We start from the raw sequence: 19,675 nt of genomic DNA, 5'->3' as shown, positions 1-19,675 counted from the left end.
ACAATATTTCCTTTTTCATCTAGAACCAAATCACAAAAGAAAAGATTTGAAGAAGAATTGAATGAAAGGATGATTCAAGCAATTGATGGAATCAATGCACAAAAGTGAGTACTGTTTCATCTTAAATTATCATTCAGTTCTTATTTAAAAACCCTATTATTTAAAAATAATGTCATATTCTCAAAATGTTTTACCACCGTCTCTACAATACTTACTGTGACAAAGCTGAGTTTCTGAGACAATTCATTCAGATCACCTCAATTGTCCTTCATAATAGCTTTTGTTAATAGTAATTTCTTTCATCTTTCAAAATTTGTAAAAATTTCTGCCTACATAATAGTCCCCAAGTCAACTACCAATAAATAACATGAAATGTAATTGTAGGGAGAAAAATTATAGCATAATGTGTTCAGCAAGTAATATTTTTAAAAGATTGATGAAGATTCTAGATGGGAAAGTCTTCAGATTTTTTATGTGACACTATCTATCCAAAATGCATCTATTGTCCTGCAAAATTAAAGAGCATTGAGATGCCTAGAAGAGAATTAGAATTAGAATTCACAGTGAACAATGAGAGAAGACTTATTCTTGGGGGACAAAATATCATTTGGCCTATGAAGCCAAGAATTGCTGTAATAGTTTTAAATAGCTGCAGAGATGTGGAGGATGGAAAGGCTGGAACGATTTAGAGGAGGTGACAGCCTTCACAGCCTGGACAAAATGATTTACCTTCACTGGCTTTAGTGTTCTCCACAGATGCTTGTGTCATAGGTGAACTCACAGAGAGCAGAAAGCAGATGACTCAATGTGGTGCCTGGTACATGTTAGAAACTCAATACCTGCTTGTTGAATTAAATTATACTGAAAACATCAGGAGGTCCAAATGAAAAGCCTTCACGGAAAAGTTTCCTTCTTATGGAGCCCCATTTAATTTTTATCATGAAAGCTGACTCTTGAAAAGTGTAAATGATTTTCACCTAGAACTCTCTGCCTCTAAAATTAAGTTACAAAGCCTCAATCAATGCAAGGATTTGCAAAATGCATGCCTGTTTTAGATTGCTCCCTGTAGGTATTTGTTTTAGAATACTTAGGAAAGAATCACATGGGTGTGCGTATGTGGTATGTATGTGTGTTTGTGAGTGAGTGCATGTGTATCTATGCAATAACCTTGGTCAGGCAAGAGTTGCAATTCACATGTACTGGAACATACCTGGAACAATTTTCATCTGTCTGGACCCTCTCTGTGTGCCCCAACAGATGATGCCTCTGCTTGTTCCAGAGAGCTCCAGATGCACCAATGGTGTCTGGACAAATTTACTGCTTGGGGCAGCCCCTTATACTGGAGGTAGTGGGTTCAAGGCCAGCCCTGGTTAGAAAAAAACAAACAAACAAATTCCCTGCTTGGCCTAGCACTAGGATCAGTGTGAAAAACATTCTCCCCCCTGGGGAGAGGGAAAAACAAATAATTACAGCTATCAGCAGCTAAAACCTAGAAAAGTAACTCATTATATAAGACACAGGTGGAAGGATATATTCATTCAACCAGGCATAATAGCAACTAAACAGTGATACTAATACTAATAATAAAACACAATTTCAGAGGAAATCTTGTTATTGACAACGTTTAGTAAATAATAATAGCAATAATAATAGTTAAATACAATCTCTAAAGTTAGCCTCCGGAGGGTTCATGCTGGACCCCTACCCTCTCAAACTGCTTTTGTGTATGCCTTATAGAACATTCCTATCAAAGGAATCTTTAGAAACTACAGTCGCTGGCTCTGCTTTATGTTTTGTTGAGGTTGCTTTTGAATCATCTGTTTGCTTTGTAACTTCTTGTATTCAAACCCTTGTTTAGTTAACACCTTCATGTTTCTTGTAATTTTATTCTGAAGTAATGTTTAGTGTTGGTGTGACTGCTTGTGTTATAATTTTCCCAACATGTGTCAGAAACCAAACCGAGAAAATGCCATGCTGAACTCAAAAGACAAAAGAGAAGTTTTTAAAATGGAAGCTCTTAGGGCGTAGATCTTAGGGCGTAGCTTCAGTTTCCTTCTGGTGCACCCTCATTAAACGCCTCTTGTTCTTCCCTGTGATGTTCTTTGGATTTCCACGTGAGGATTCAGCTGGGGCTCCAGCTTGATGTACCTTTCAGTTGTTTTCTGCTATTGACATAAAGCTGATTTCTGTGCAGAGTTTCATTTATTCATTCACAGATTCATTTAACAAGTACTTGTGAACGGATGACAGACATCAGCCTTTGCTCAGCCACAGACACACTGGAAGGGACACAGGCCTCAGTCCCTGCCCCTGATGGGGGCAGCTCTTTGGTTTCTCCTCTGATAAGGCCATGAAGGACTTGACACCACAGGTCAGGGCCAGCTCTCCTGACCTCCTTTAACTTGATTACCTCTGTAGAAGCCACTGTCTCAATACAGCCTCACTGGGCGGGAAGGCTTCAACACAGGAATGTGATGGAGAGACACAGGTTCGATATTCAGTCCACAACAATGGGAAAGTGATCTTCCCTCTATTTTAGTGTTCCCTTTACTGTAAGAATGCATAGTCTTATGTTCCAGGATGATTTGGGGTGAGAATGTGAGTGTACCTATGTCCCTCACCTCAAGTGAGCCTCTTACATAGAATTTTCCTCTGTGGCCTCAGCCTAGCAAAACAACCCAGTATAAATTACTAGGGGAACATTTCCTGTAATCCCAGGGATGGTGTTTGACTTTCTCCATGGTACAGGCCACGTGGGCAGGAACAACGTCGGGACCATCAGCAGGTGTACAGCACACACACATTTCTTCTCCTCCCCTTTCCTCCTCTCTTTCTGGATAGTTCCAAGGCCCCCAAATTATATTTGACCTTATCATTCCACACGAACCTTTTCTGTTCCCAATATCCAAATCACATTTGTGGATCTGATTTTTACCAGGGGGAAGGGGGGCCGCCTCAGAGAATTTGTGGACATGATTACAGTGTGTGGGGGGAAGGCCCTTTCCGCCATTCTGAGGACATGGTAGAGGGAATCAGGGCTGTTGTTCACTGTCTCAGGGACAAGCCACAGACCAAACACAGCTTGCTGTGGGAGGGAGGCAGGAGCCGCAGAGAGCGGGAACTGGTCAGGTCCCCAAGCACCATCCACCCTAGGACTTACGCAGTGCAGTGTGAGGCTCTGGGGTCACCAGGAAGGCAAGTCCTGATCTTGGGCCCTTCCCGTCTCCCTGCAGGGTGCTGGTAACCAAGACCTAGACTGTGAAGTTGGCGTCCCTGCTGGTAAATGAGGATCCACTTGATAAATTTCACTATTTTTATTTCCAAGCTTAAATTTTTCCTGGAGCATTTTTAAATTAGATTTTTCTTTCTCAGTAAGGAATTTATTTTTAGTAAGTTACCTGCACACATTATTCATGGTCTGCTAAGTACATAGTTCTAAAATTGAGTGTGGTTAAAACGTATCTTAAATTGTATTTTCTGGCCCTTTTAATGTTAACCAACCTTTGATTCCTCCTCCTGGTCTTATCTTATAAAAGGGAACAGCAAGGTAATTCTGCAGCTGGTGCAGGAATAAGAAACACAAGAAGTTCGTTTCCCTGGTACCTAAAGCTTATAACCTTGAATCAAAAAGTGTTTTCACTGACCTCACCATTAATGGCAGTCACCCCAGAACACATTACTGGTGGGGGGGGGGAGTTATTCTTCTGGGACGCTCAAGCTACTCCTGGTGCAGTGAGGGTCTTTAGGATGCTGAGAAGACCGGGAGATATCCCTCCCTGGTGTCCTGTTCTCCTGTGTTACCTTGTCATTAGTCATGTTAGAGACTCTGCACTTAGAGACCCTGATCTGGAATCAGGGGAAGGCTGTGCCTGCTGATTGCTGATAAACTGGCACCACTCCCCTTGACCTTTCTCTCTAGATCTTCAAAGGCCTATGCCCTTTATCTCCCAAATATATCTCAGGGAGTAAAAACTCCATAGAAATATGACTGATGGTTTGGAAAAGGATCATTGAGAAATTTATGTGAATCGACAATTGTTTGAATAGATATGACATTTTTGGAAATGTATACAAAACATAATTTTCTCTCGTATGTCCTAGTATAGTCATTTTCTTCCTCTTTCTCTCTCTCTGTATGTATGTGTGTGTCTGTAGATATAAATAAATATAGGTCTAGATATAGATAGAAATGTTAGTATAGATACAAACATAGTTACATACACACATAAAATATACATGCATATAAGACATGCATATATATAGTCAAGATATTATACATTTTCAAATTTTTAAAGTTTTTAAGAAAAATTAGGAGAGTAGAAATATAAATTTCTTAGTGAGTAATGACCCCTCCAAGTCAGAAATATATTAACATTTTTTTGGTATTTCTAGACACTTTTCCTTATGCATAGATTTGGAGTTTTTTAACATTCTTATATTTGTGAATATGAAGAGTATATCCTTCTATTTCACTTAACTTTACTTCATAAAATATAAGTTTATTGTATAGCTAGGCATACGATGGTGCCAGGCCTCACAGACCCAGCTTACTTGGGCACATGCCTGCGTCTCTGTTGAGCTGATTCCATGAAACACCGTAGCAGACGGTCTCCTCCGTATGATCTCTCTCTATTTACCACTTCCTTCTTAAAGCAGATTTCTGAAGGTTGGTTAGGGTGGAACAATGCACCCTTCTGTAAAATTTTTATTTAGTTTTCAGCATCTGAGAGATACGCAGTACTTAACACTTGTGTTTTTGTTTGCACCAACATATTCCAAACTTATGACTCAATATAATGTAATAGTATTTTTACTACATTTTTTGAAAACTATATTCAAAATTCATAATTTTTACTATCTAGAAGTGAAAAAAAGTGCTAGCAAATATTTTCCGTAAGCACGAAAGAAGGAGAATCTTCTCAGCCAGATCTTGTGGGCATTCTACCAGTTTGGTTGTTCTGTGCTGTGTCGCCTACTAGAAACAGAAAAATGGTGCCTCTTTATGAAGCAAACCCAACAAGAAATGAAACTACCATGTGATTTTCCAGTAAAGCATCAATAAATCAATTTATTGACATACCTAAACTGAGTACTTAATTTGGATAACTTGTGTTTCAATTTGACATGACAGTTTCTTAGTAACACCAAATTTTCTAAAGAGGGCATTTGTGTGAGTAAAATATTACATTTGCAGATCCTGTTAACAATCTGTAGATCCCATATCCAGTTTTTTTGGCTTCATACGTTTTTTAAAGAATGTTCAGTTTGGAATGATTTGCAGTAAAGAAAGAAGAATGCAAGTCTTTAAAAAATAATAATAATAAATGTTGGTCCAGATCTCTGCATGGAGGTCTGGTTTTATGATGTGTCTCTTCTTTTTATTTGCAGGCAATGGCTCAAGTCTGAAGATATTCAGAGAATCTCACTGCTTTTTTATAACAAAATACTAGAGAAAGAAGTAAGCTTTTTTTTTTCTTCAAAATCAATTGTTTTTTCTGAAATAGGAGTTTTGAATTCTTCATGAAATTGCCCTGTTTCTCCACGTGGCATCTGAACTGCCTCTGGCTCTATCAGAACTCTTCCCGGCCTTTCCTGTGCTTTCCAAGGAGTGTATGTTGTTACCATCTTTCTCATTACCAAGTTTCTGTCTTTGCCCAGCCACCACTCTCATCCCTCCTGGGAACAAACAATGTCTGCATTCTGTCCGAGATGTAAGCACAAAAGGAAAAGGGCAGGAGTCAATATTTGACTTTCTCGATGTGAAAATTTCTCAGGTCTTTAAAAGAAAGCAAAAACCCTTCTGATGAATTTACAATGTCTTTACACAAATTACTTTAATATTTTGACAAAAATATGAGTTTTACACTCAGTGTCCCTTTTGGGGAGAGTTAGAAAACCCAGACTTTTAAATTTTGTTGCATCTGAATACTTCCACGTTGACTCTCAAAACAGATCTTATTTCAGGCACAAATAAGTAAGCATTCAGTTTTTACATGTTGAGCTTAATGTGCATTTGCTTTAATGAATTCAGTCATTATTGCAAAAAGGACAACCATTCTTCCAGCTCAACTTCATTTTATCACCTTCTGTGTTTATCTAGAGAAGGAAAAAGTCTTGGAGGTAATTTTCATCGTCCAGCTATATAATTACAAGCTTAGTTCCAACAAAAGTTATTATATTAATGGTAGCATCCACAGCTCTGGTATTAAAATTCTACTGAGAAAATTCCAGGCATTGTTTTATGACTACCTAATGGACATATTAAATATAAAAATTCCTTTCAAAATGTATTACGGTTGGGTTTTTCAGGCAACTAAAACTTTTGTTTGCAGTGGTGGCTGGGAGAATCGTTTATTTCTAAGTAAAAGACTTTGGCTGCAGACAGTTTACCAAATTCATGATTGATATAATGAATCATTATCAACCACCTTATCCTTGAAGAATTCTACTAAATATTAATGACTGCTTATCGTCTAACCGTTATGTCATTCCTTTTCTGATAGAAGTCCATTTCTTTTGTTAAAACCACAATGAAATTCCAACTCATATCTCTGTGCAAAGCCCTGGGGGAGTTAAAGGATAGGGCTGCGTCATAACTGAATGCACGGAATGCTATCGGATGTGGTCACGTTTCAGCAGTTATGCTAATGTGGCTTCCTCAGCAGCATGGAAATTATGCTGGCTATTAAGTCTCTAAATTTACCAAAAGAATTCTAGTAAACAGAAAGTGATCATTTTAAAAATGCAGCTTTGATTTCATTGAGTACGTATCTGTAAGATGCCAACTGTGAGGCCAATTTTAGAGAGCGTCAAGGTTTCGGCTCACTGTTTGTCCACCTGTCCCCAGCCAGCTCCTCAGCCCGTCAGGAAGGACAAAGAGGGCAAGACATATCTAAAGAGAAACGTCAGTAGACCTACTGGAGCCACCACAAGGCTGAAAGCCCAGAAATACATGCTTTTCTCCCATAACTTGGGAACGAGTCTAGGCAAATATAGCTAATGCAACTTGACAGTGTTCTCAAAGGGTTTCAAGGGCATTGCTGCAAAATTTTATTTCCTTTAATGTTATTATAAAACCGTATTTTTTAGAAGCAGTTTAGTCTCATGGTTGGGACTCTGAGTTCAGAAGCCTGGTAGAGGTGCTGGCTTTCCCATGACCTGTGTCTCACTGAGAAGGGTAATCAGTTATTCTGGTCCATAGTTCTTCATCGAAAAATAGGGACAGCATGTCCTGAGGGGTTACTGTGAGGAATAAATGAGTTAGTGCATGTAATGCATTTAGAGGGCCGGGCACACCTTGCAGGCTAAACGCAGCAGAGATCGTAATCATCATTACTCGGCGCAGCGCTGTCTGGCTTTCTCATCCTGCACTAGTCAAACAGGGCCAGCCAGCCTCAAGCAGGCAGCGGATGGTGTAGAGAACCCTGGATGGTGTGGAGAACCAGGCAGGCCCCTGCCGGCTGCACTGGGCAGTCAGGAGGGAAGGAAAAGTCTGCCAGCCAGACTCAGAACAAGCAAATGAAAACAAAACTGGCAGGGCTTCTATCTTTGCTCACCACCTCTAAGCAGCATTAATATAAATATAAAATACGAAAATAATGAATAGGAAGTTGGGATACAGTTTTGTCCTTTGGCAAAGATAGCAGAGGTAGTGATTTGAAGGAGATATTGGACAAGGGGATTTTGTCCTTCTAGTAATGTTAAAAGATGCCCAAATGGTTTTTAAGACATTAATCATTTCTGATTAAACCCATTAGTAATCTAAGAATATCATTATGTAATCATACTTTCTCAACATAATGATGAATACCTAATACCCAATAATATTTCTGTTAAAATGTTAGCAAGAGAAGTCTAAAGGTGTTGCAAATTCTCTACACCAGATATTTAATCTATCTGACTGGGACAGATAGATTAAACCCCTACAGATTGCTCCATGTGACCTTAAATTATTCCAAAGAGCTTAAAATTAATCCATACTGTCTTTGCACAATTAACATCTGACCCTTAATGTTGAGATTATTATCCCCTTTTTGTAGATGAAGACATACCCAGAGAAATGATATAGAAAGGAAAAAGAGTAGTGAAAGCTTTGGCCTCAGAATGCCTAGCTGTGTTACTCTGTGAACCGAGGCACATGGCTTAACCTCCGAAACCTCCTTTCTTAATTTAGGGGTAAAATCATAGAGCTGTTCTTGGCACCTGTCACAGTGATGACTTGCAGGTCTTGGCTGGTTCTCTCCTGGAAGTTCCACCCTCCCAGAGCTCCCCAGTTCAACCACACAGCTGGAAGAATGGAAGGAGGACTTACATCTCCTCTTTCCCACCTGACAATCCTATTGGCAAAAACTTATTCTAATCACACAAAACTAAATTAATCACACAAGACCTGGCATATAGGGCAAGGAACCTATGAGATGGACACATAACACTGTCTCTGGCCCCCTCTCTATGTCAGTGAGGTGCGTGATGAAAGAGGCATTCATTCCAACTACTTTTGAGCTTTTCATGAATGAGAGACCAGCGTGCATTCTGGGTCTCCACTTATTCTGCACTGAGTTTGCCAGATTGACCCATATTATCGTGTACGGCCGCCGTGCTCATGCGTTTTTGTTGCTGTGTGATATTATGGTCTGTGACTAGGATATAATTTATTTATCTGCTACACTATTAATGGATATTGAGTTGTTTCCATTTGGGGTCTGTTACAAAGATCGCTGCTGTGAACCCTTTTCATGTCTTTCCTTAGACATATGAAACCATGTAACCATTTCTTTTGTAAATATAAATAGACAGGAAGTTGCTGGATCCTAGAGTAATACATATTCAACATTAGAAGATAATGTCCCGCATTTTTCAGCGTGGTTGTATCAGTTTATATACCCAGCATGTAAATTGTTCCAAGTGTTCCGATTGCTCCACATCCTTGCCTACCATTTGGTATTAAATTTTAGCCATTCTGAAAAAAATTTAAAAATAAAAATAAATGAATATGCCTTGCATTTCCTCAATGCTATGCACAAGTAAAATATGATTATGTGAAATTGATCCCTTTTCCCCAAATAATTGCAGATGTCAGACCCACAGGGGATCTCGGGCACCGGCTCCGTGCACTGGTCCCTCTGATTCCCTCACTCAGCTTTCTAGTCAGGCGTCTCCTCCTTCCCAGAGTGATTCAATTACACGTAAATGGGTTTCAGAATGGCTCCACTCATAAATTGTGGTGTTTGGAAGTCAGTTCTTCACAGTGCATTTGGAGGGAGGAAGCCCTGGCTGCCGAGGTGAGCAGCCGTGGTCCTTAGCACCTTCCAGCTGCTGTGGACACAGTTGCTGAGTGTGATGCATGCCCTGGGTACCGCGAGGCTGCTGGATAACTGTATGCAGTGCCTCTCCCAGAGAAGTGTCACTCACGGCTTCCTTTCTCCCCTAGTACCGAGCCACTGCACTGCCAGCATTCAAGTATTACGTGACTTGCGCTTGCCTCATCTTCTTCTGCATCTTTATCGTGCAGATGCTGGTTCTGCCAAAGTAAGTACTTACGGTTCTCTGCTGCTGATCTCAGCTGGAGGCCTCCTGCTGGAGGCCACTTATATTCACATGTATGGAGGATGCTGACTTCTCAACCCAGGGGTTATTCAACATGTTGCAGTAAAGGGGGGCCAGTGAGGATCCCAGAGGTTAAGTGGCCCCCGTGTGTCTTTCTTAGTTATAATGATACTGGCTTTTCAAAGTGGATATGTTGACTCAACTTACGTAGATTCTTTTAGAATAAATTTAGCCTTCTTACTTTGATCTTGGTTTTACTCTGATGCCCAGTCTAGGAAATGTAGCCCCATAAACTCTTCCCACCCAGAGCACAATCAGCAGATGTTGTTTCTAATAAACAAATAACATTTTTATATATTGAAAGGGCAAAACCTGCACCGGGCATGCTTTACTCACCCACCCATTGTGTTTCCAAGTTTTGCTAGCTGTCCCTTCCTCTGCTCTGTCTGAAATCTGTTCTCTGCAGCCATCTGATTATTGGAGGTTGGGTCCAGCTGGCCTCCCCCAGGACAGAGCCTGGGTGCAGAGGAGAGAATCTGGGCTGAATTCCTTCTGCTCCCACCTATGCATGAAAAAACAATTACCCCGTGATTCCTGAATAATCCTCCCCTTGCACCTGCTTAATAAACGTGATACAAACCGTACGACAGCCTTCTAAGAAGCTGACTCTCATTTTACAATCTGAAGAAAAGTAAAAGAAAATTAATGTCTTTCCTATAGCAATTGAGGATACGGAAATAAATTTAAGGTAGATTTTTTTCCCCTTATTGGTATCTTATTTTATAAATACCAAAGCAATAATTTTCGATCTAGTAGAATTCAGTAGTATGCTTGCATTTAACTGCTGTGCAGCCAGTGTTTATGGGCAACTCAAATTGCTGACAGTGGGGCTGGGTTTTGTCTCATGAAAATGCTGAATAAAGTGGAAAGAAGTGGTCTGCCTTTTCCAGCTATGCTCCAAAGGGTTTTCTTCTGGATGTCAACCCAATGTAATGGCATTTGTAGAAGTAATAGTAAGTTGAAGCATTATCCCTAGCTGAATGGTCCTTCATTATCTGCTCCCTTTTAGAAGAGGTTCTTGTTAGATTTCCCTTTTCCCCATGACTTGGAGCTGGACCACATGAGCCAAAGGAGCCCTTTTCTGAGACTGCAGAAATTTCAGGGAAATTTCCCAATGTTAACTTATCAGTTGTCTATTTTTAAAAAAATGTTGACAGATTAAGCACATTAGTGCGGGTCCTGTGCCAGGCTTGTGCTTCTGTCCCTGCACACGCAGGCTTACAAGACAGGCAGAGCAGAGGATGTTTGAAGATATGAGGGCAAAATGCAAGGAAGTTAATAAAATAAATTAATAAAGGAAACAAACCCTTAATATTGCCCTTACGTGGGTGCACTCATTCGTTTTTCTACATCTCCCTGTCGGATGAATATTTTCTATATTCTGTATTGTCCACTGGAATGGGACAGGGGAAAGTGACTGGGACGATTTTTTAAATGCCTCTCAAGAAGACAGAGAGACATCCAGGGAAAATGTTCCCTGAGATTTCACTTCTGAGAAACGCATCATGTCACATCTTTGTTGTCTTGGTTTTGATTTTCTTGTCTTTTTTGTACGTGCTGTATCTTTATGAGACCCAGAGACGTTCCCTCTCCCCAGCTTCCTTGCCCATTGTTGTTTGTTTTTCTCTCCAACAAGCTGGATTCTGAGCATGCGCGGTGAGCAGATGCGCGTGCCGCACCCTGCTCTGCAGGGGGCGCTGGTGAGCATGGTGCCTCTCCTCTCAGGGTTCCAAGACCTGCGCCTTCTGTGACCATCTCATACTTTTTGTGCTATTTACTTGTCTTCCTGCATTGTTCTTTCATGCCAATGTCTTCATTTTTAATTTCTTTATCTTTTAAAAAAATATGGCTGTTAAATATTTTGAAGACATGGAAAAGTACAGAGTGGAACGTAATAAACATTTGCCCAAAATCCAGACTTTGCAGGCGTTAACCCTGGATCCTCTTTACTACAGACTACAGATGCCCTTTCATGCTCTCAAAACTGTCGCTATTTGGGTATGCTTGCTTGAAATAGCATCTTTTTTTCTTTGTTTTTTTATTTATTTAATCTAATATCTTCCTTCTTATTCATGTGACTTTATCTAACTTGCATTTTCATTTCATTTACTGATGTGTGTGGGCCCACTTCAGCCATCAGATTTTGAGTTTCATTTACCTTTTCTAACTTCTGAAGGATTAATCAAGTGATTGTATTCTTTATTATTTTTTAACTAGTTAGGAAATGCCTTTCTTTCTTAATGATTGCCTTAAATAGGTCATGTGAATTTGGGTTAACCCCCCCCCTCCACTCCCCACTCCCAGCATGTAGCGGGATTACAAATCTCAGTTTTCAAAACTGACTATTCTTCTCATGGCCCTAGTCTCATAACTAATCTTCCCTGAAAAGTGCGAGGGTGGTGGACAGTTCTTCTGTTTCCTGTTGCTGGTAGGACAACACTTCTGCCCTTATTCAAGAGCTCAGTTCCAATTTCTCCTATGCTTGAGAGCATCCTCCACCTTGCGTAGATGTGAGTCTTACACCTACAGAATGCATCAGCCCTAGGTTACTTCTAGGCCAGGTAGCACCAGCACCTCTTGGCATTCTGTCTTTGAATAACCTCCGTGTACCTAGAAATGCCTTTTCCTTCCTTGTAATCTCACCTATTTAAAAAATAATTTTGTTGTATGTTATGAATCATTTCTATTGGAATAATGATGCTTTTCACTTCTGCCAACATATCTTTACTTGTTTTCTAAACTTGTTGAATTATAACTTTTGCTTTGTTTTGTTTATTTTATTTTGGTAAATTACCTCATGTATTTTTTGAAAAAGAGAAAAAAGAGTAAATGAATGAATAACTAATAATAGAGGAATTTGTTACCTGAAAAGGACCAATAAAGGGAAATATTTTCCTGATAAAGGGCCCTACATCCTTTTTATTTAGCTCATAATTTTTAAATCTGGCACTAGTCTCAGAATTTGAATGGATGTATTAGATAATTAGCTGGCGCCTCATTCTGGAGTTGTCTCACTCTGTCTGCTTGGTGCCTTACCTTTATCAGAAATGTAAACTACCTTCAAAGACCAGAGAGATCGAGTATGAATTGTTTTTGTTTTTTTATAGTATTTTCATTCAGATTGTCTGCCAAAGTAAGTGGGTTATATTAAAACAAGCGTGGAGGCAATTGTCACAACAAGGATGAGTATTTTCTAATAAAGTTTAGTTTAGCATCGTGTTTAATTAGCCCAAGTTAAATTAAAAATGATGTACCTTTCAAAATAACTAAGAGTAAACTATAAATGTCTTACTGCAAAAAATAAGTGAGATGATGGTTATGTTAATCAGTTTGATTTAAGCATTCCATATTGTATATCAGATCATCACATTGTACCCCAGAAATGTATAGTTATAATTTAATAAAAATTAAATTAGAAAAATAAAAACATAAATAAAAATGATGATATTTCACTTTTAAAAATTAAGAGCTAGGCACAATATCTCATATGTGTAATTCCAGTGACTCAGAAGGCTAAGGTACGAGGATTGCTTGAGCTCAGGAATTCCAGGAGTTCAAGACCAGCCTGGGCAACATAGCCACACACTGTCTCTATAAAAATAAAGAAAATTACATTGTATATTGAAGCAACACCCTGAACCCCATAAATGCATCAATGTGCAAAGTTATGATTTAATAAAAATTTTTTTTAAATAAACAAAATTAGTTGGAGGTGGTGGTGCACACCTGTATTCCTGGTGATTCCCCCCTTGGGAGGCTAAGACAGGAAGTGCACTGGAGCGCAAGAGTCAGAGGCTGCAGTTGGGGCTGTTGAAGCCCCAACACCCAGAGTGATGGTGTTTATAGTGGGGCTGCTGGTAGGTGGTCAGGCTTCCATGAGGTTGCGAGTGTGGAGTCCCCAGGATGGATTTAGTACCTTAGAAGAAGAGCCCTCAGAAAGAATGCTTCTTCCATCTACAAGCCAGGGAGGGGGCCCTTGCCAGCAGCCAAATAGGCTAGAACCTTGGTCTGAGACTTTGCAGCTGCCCAGGCAGTGAGAGTGAATGTCTGTTGTTTTAGCTGCCCCATCTGTTGTGTGTTGTTACAGCAGCAGAAAGAATGGACAGGGAGGGAAGGTGCTGCTTCAAAGGAGCGTGGTCTGGGAAGGTCTTACTGGTTAGGCGGCTTGGAAACAGAATGAATTGAGATGGGAAGTAAGTGGCTATCTGCCGGAATGGAACCCACAGTGTGTTCAAGGACCAGCAAGGGGGCAGCTGGCCTGAGTGGAGCTTGCTGGGCAGCAGTGATGGACAACGGGGTCAGAGGAGCAGGTCACATCGGCCCTCACAGGGCAGTGTGAGAACTTTGGATTTCATACTGAGTGAGGCAGGAAATTCTGGAGGATTTTAAGCAGAGGATACGATCTGGCTGTGTTTTCAGTATACCACTGCTGCTGCTGCAGGGCAGGAATGAGGACCAGAGTGAAAACAGGTAGATAACTGAGACATGATGGTTTGTACGGGGACGGCACTGGAGGTGGTGAAAAGCAGCAAATTCTGGGATAGATTGTGCAGGGTGAGTAGACAAGTCTTGCTGATGAATTGGACATGAAGAGTATGAGAAAGTTAAGTGTTGTGGGGCCTTGGGTTTTGTTTTGTTGTTTTTCTGTTAATGGCAACCACCTGTACATTTATAGAAAGCGAAGATCCCAGGGAAGGGACAGGTTGGGGAAGGGCATGGACTCAAGAGCTCAGCTTTGGACGTCAAAGACGTGTATGCACATTAGACGGTGAGGTGCTGGAGTTTTATGGAGTGGGAGGCTGTGATTCCCCAGTTCATGGGGGAGTTGGGTGGAGATATAACCTAGAAAATCCAGAGCTGACGTGGGATTTAAATCCAAGGATGGGATGAGCTCACCTATGGAGTGAGCTAGAAAGAGAAGACTCTGGACCTTCTGGGGAAGAGCATGTGTGTGGAATTTCAGATCAATCCTTATCCTCCCTTTAAAATAGAAGCTGTTTTACTCAGCCAAATGTAATCCCTTTTGCCTTTCCTCGTCTCAGGACCTCTAAGTGGCCAGAACATCACAGAGCTAATGCCTATTATGAGAGAAAGGCTACTGTAATGGTGACAAATATTTAAATGCTTTTTCTTCTTTTCAGATTTTGATTTGTTTTGTTTTGTTTACCAAATCTCTTTCATTCTGAAGTTCTTTCATTTAAAAAGGAGGAATTTGTATTATTTCTCACTAACTTATAATTAAAAGCCTCATGCACTTCTTATAATCCTTTCTGAATATCACATAGCTGAAATGAACAGAGAGCTGATGAAAGTCTTGCTGGGGAGGAGGGTAAGGAAGCCAGGGAGAGAGGAGACAAACGTCATCACATCTGACAGAATTCCAAGGAAGGACACTATTATTTCCCCAGAGAAATGGCTTACAATTAATAAATAAGATTTTCAGTCTGCTGGTGGGAATGTGTGTCTCTTCTGGGTTTTTCCTGTCAACCAATGTTCTTCTCATCTCTTTCTTGGCTGCCTTTAAGCAATAAACTGAGAAAAGGCAGAAAGGGAAAAAGATCTTGTCTCAAATCAGCTTCTTCCATATACTGCTAACAATACACTTGATTAAAATGCCAGAGTCAAAAAGAGTCACTGAAAGTTGTAATTTTTATTGCCTCATGACAGGGAAGAGTCAAGTTTTCTTTTCAATATTTACATAAATCAATTATACTTGTGGCTTAAAAAGAAACAGTTTTGCAACCAGACGGTTAATTAAAATTGATTAAGTTACAGGAACATCTTGGTATGCTTAATGGGCCTGAACATGCTTTTGATAGAACAGGCAGGATAAATGGTTATAATTAAAAGCTTTTAACCAACCAAATTTGCTTTGCCTCATGGCATTTCTTCTTCCCAGTGTCTTAGGCCTTTCAGCTTTCAATAACAAAGGATCATAGACTTTGCAACTTATAAACAACAGAAATTTATCTCTCATGGTTCTAGAGGTGCAAGTCCAAGATTAGGATGCCAGCATGGGTTGATTCTAGTGAGGACCCTCTTTGGGTTGCACACTGCTGCCTTGTTGTGTCTTCACATGGCAGAAAGAGAAAGCTAGACCAGTTCTCATAAGGGCACTAATTCCATTCATGAGGGCCCCACCCTCATGACCTAATTGCATCCCAAAGTCTCCACCTCTAAATACCATAAAATTATGGGATAGGATTTCAACTGATACTTCGTATATGAAGGAGAGACAGAAGAATTCAGTCCATAACAATCTGGGAAGAGATGTACATCTGAACAAAAATGCCAATAGTCTGTGGTCTCAGACACTGCACAGCTTCAGGGTGAGCGTATCAGTGAGCATATCATTGAGCATTAGAGCCACTCTGGATCTGAATCTTAGGTTGTAACATACTTTTCTATATTAAAGAATATATCTTTTGCAAATATAGTTTTACTTTTTCTTTTCTAGTGAGATGTTTTCTTATTTTCTTGCCTAATTTCCTCTGCTTAGAACCTCCAGCACAATGTGGGATAGAAACAGCCACAGTACACATCTTTTCTTTTTCAATCTTAGGAGAACAGCATTTAGGCTTTTTTTTTTTCCTTTAGAAACAGGGTCTCACTCTTTTGTCCAGTCTGGAGTTCAGTGGCACAAATATAACTCATTGCAGCCTCTAATTCCTGGGCTCAAACTTTCCTGCTTTGTCTCCCAAGCAGCTGGGACCACGCACACTCCACCATGCCCAGCCCTATTTTTTTTATTATTTTTTATAGAGATTAGGTCTTGCTGTGTTGCTGAGGCTGGTCCTAAACTCCTAGGCTCAAGTGATCTTCCTGCCTCAGCCTTCCAAAGTGCTGAAATTGTGGGCATGAAGCACAGCATCCAGCCCAGGATGCAGCCTTTTACCATTAAGTGTGATACTAACTGTGAGATTTTCATAGAGATCTTTTAACAGGTTAAGGAAACTCTATTTTATTTATAGTTTATTGAGTGTTTTTATTGTGAAATAATGTTTCTTTTATAATAACAAATAGTAATGCTTTTTCTGCAGGTAAGGAAACAGTCGTGTGTTTTCTCTTTATTCTGTTAATATGATGTATTAGCTTGATTGATTTTCAGATAGTAAATCAATCTCACATTTTTGGGGTAAATCCCATTTGGTCCTGATATATAAACCTTTTTTTATATGTAGCTAGATTTGGCTTGCTAATATTTTGTTAAAGGTTTTTGTATCTGTATGCATAAGAAATACTGTCTTCTAGTTTTGTTTTCTTGTGATTCCTTTGTCTGATATTTGTATCAGGGTGATACTGGCTTTAAAGAATGAGGTTAGAGCTGTTCATGTCACTCTATTTTCTGGAAAAATTTGTGAAAGAGAAAAAGATGGTATTAATTCTTATTTAAACCTTTGGGAAATTTTGCCAAAACATTTGAGATGCAATTTTACTAGTAAGTCATATTTTTTTATAAATTACTAAATCAATCCCTTTGTTTTTTTATAGGTAGAAGTTATTCATATTTTCTATTTCTTCATGAGGCAGTTTTTGTGTGTCATAACATGCTTTCAAGAATGAATATCTCTTCGTTTGGCACCTGTAGCTCAGTGGTTAGGGCTGGTGGGTTTGAACCTGGGCCAAGGCTGTTAAACAACAATGACAACTACTACAACAACAACAAACAAACAAACAAACAAAAAAAACAGTCGGGCATCATGGCAGGTACCTATAGTCCCAGCTACTTGGGAGGCTGAAGGAAGAGAATAGTTTAAGCCAAAGAGTTTGAGGTTGCTGTGAGCTGTGATGCCACAGCACTCTACTAAGGGTGACAATGTAAGACTCTGTCTCAAAAAAAAGAAGAAGTAACATTATCAGACATGGAAGCTCTTGCCCTTCTTGCAGATGTTAGGACTAGGATGAGACTAGAGCTGAAACCAAGGTAGGTGGGTTTCTGACATAGAAAAAATAGGAGTTGTGGCCCATCCAGAAAATGACACCTAAATAGAGAAAAAGAAGAAATACCTGCCTTCTAGTCTCCACCATTACTTCCCATTGGTCAAACCTAGCTAGCAGTATTTGGCAAAGAGTCTTGGGAATAGAATCTGTAGGAGATGGATGAAAATGTCATTGAAATCTAACAGGAAGTTACCAGTACACTTAGTGACACATTTTCCAAAATTTGTTGAAATGTGTAAATAAATCTACAAAGGCAAAAATACCTGCAAACAACAAGCAGTATAAATACAAGTAAAACCGCACATGGCATATTATAATCAAAGTTCTGCAAACCAAAGGAAAAAAGGGGAATAAAAAGCCTTAAAGGTAGGCATTATAAAAAGATATTTACATGCAAGGGATCAATGACAGGAATAATGGCAGACTTCTCATCAGAAACAATGGAAGGCAGAAGACAATTGGACATCTTTAAACCATTAATATGAACATGATCGACGCTGAATTAAATACTCAATACAAATATCACTGTTTTGAGATACAATAAAAGCATTCTGCAAGTAAAAGAAACCTACAATACAAGAAGCGCCAATACAAGTTTCTCAAGCTAATGTGAAATGATATCAGAAGGAAACCCAAATCTAAGGAGAGAATGGAGAGCGCTGGACATGTTCAATATGTATGAGAGAGAATAAAAGGCCATATGCTTGCCCTTTACCAATTTCTCTAAAAGACAGTGGGTGGTTTGATGCCAAAATAAAAATATATATTAGGAATTCTGATGAGGAGGAGAATGCAATTACATTATTGTAATGATCATATACATTTTTGAAGTGATGCAGTGTTAATGCTACATAGGTTCTGGTAAGTACATGTATATTTTAATTTTTGAGTAATCACTAAAAAATAAAAATGGTATAGCTAAAAAGCCAATAGAGAAAATTTAAAAATATTATAAGAATATTTAATTAATAAAAAATGGCAATAAAGGAAAAAAGAGAAACAAAAAGAAATGAGATAAATTGAAAACAAACAGTAAGTAAATTTAAAATAATAGTCACAAATGTAATAAACTACAGAAACAAAGTAAGTGAGACAAATAACCATTAGATAACGAGAGTAAGTTTAAATTCAAACATATTATTAAATGTGAAAGGACTAAACACTCCTTAAAAGTATGGCCAAACCCCATACTAGCTACAAGAGATGTACTTTAACTCCACAAGTTAGTTGGGCTGAAAGTGAAGAAATGGAGAATATATATGATGTGAATAATAGCACAAGGAAGCTACTGTACACTTAGTATTAGACAAAGTAGATAAGAAGGCAAAATGTATTAACAGATTTAAAAAGATACTGAATTTATTGACAGGTATTATTGAAATACCTATTATATTGAAAGAAAAATACAAGTAAGAAAAAACTTAACTTATACTAAGCCATAAAAGAGTCTTACACATGTCTGACAAAACCAAAGAAAAAATTAGACAAATCCATAATCATAGTTATATACACTTAATATCTCTTTTCTATCCCTTACTATAGAGATAATGATATAGGATATCTGAACAATGTTATCAGCTTCCTAGAACTAATTGATACTTCATGAACACTAAACCCAACTGCAAAATACATGTTTTCTTAAACTCCGTGATATACTCACTTTAGGCCATCAAAGCATCTCAACAAATTTGAAAAGATTGAAATAAATTTGAGAAGATAAATACATGATAATCTGATGGGCAAGACACGGTTACAAGAGGTACTTTGCCTAACAAGTGCAATAAGTGTAACCTGGTTTTCTTGTACCTTCAATGAATCCCCAACAATAATTTAAAAAAAAAGTGCCGGTAATCCCAGCACTGTGGGAGGCTGAGGCGGGAGGATTGCTTGAGCTCAGGAGTTCGAGGCTTGTCTGAGCGAGAGTGAGACCCTGACTCATGAAAAAAATGGAAAAACCCAGCCAGGTACCGTGGCGAGCATCTGTAATCCCAACGGCTTTGGAGGCTGAGGCAGCAGGATGCCCACAGCCGGAGTCTGAGGTTGCAGTGAGCTACAATGCCATTGCAGTCTGCTCAGGGCATAGGGTAGAACTGTGTCTCGACAAAAAAAAAAAAAAAAAAAGAAGAAT

General features: G+C 39.2%; 1 protein-coding gene across 1 annotated transcript in view; it reads left to right on the top strand.

Annotated features, from left to right (window-relative positions):
- ADCY2 (adenylate cyclase 2) overlaps positions 1-19,675 on the top strand; it is a 458,247-nt gene that overhangs the window by 347,616 nt on the left and 90,956 nt on the right. Inside the window, exons 12-14 of the mRNA XM_053593134.1 lie at positions 24-104; positions 5,389-5,458; positions 9,431-9,528. Of these exons, the coding sequence (XP_053449109.1) occupies positions 24-104; positions 5,389-5,458; positions 9,431-9,528 (249 nt within the window). The remainder of the gene's footprint in view (positions 1-23; positions 105-5,388; positions 5,459-9,430; positions 9,529-19,675) is intronic.

The sequence above is a fragment of the Nycticebus coucang genome, chromosome 1 (assembly GCF_027406575.1).
Source record: "Nycticebus coucang isolate mNycCou1 chromosome 1, mNycCou1.pri, whole genome shotgun sequence".
Classification (NCBI taxonomy): Eukaryota; Metazoa; Chordata; class Mammalia; order Primates; family Lorisidae; genus Nycticebus; species Nycticebus coucang.
Note: the sequence above shows the minus strand (reverse complement) of the source record. Positions and strands in the feature narration are given on the sequence as shown.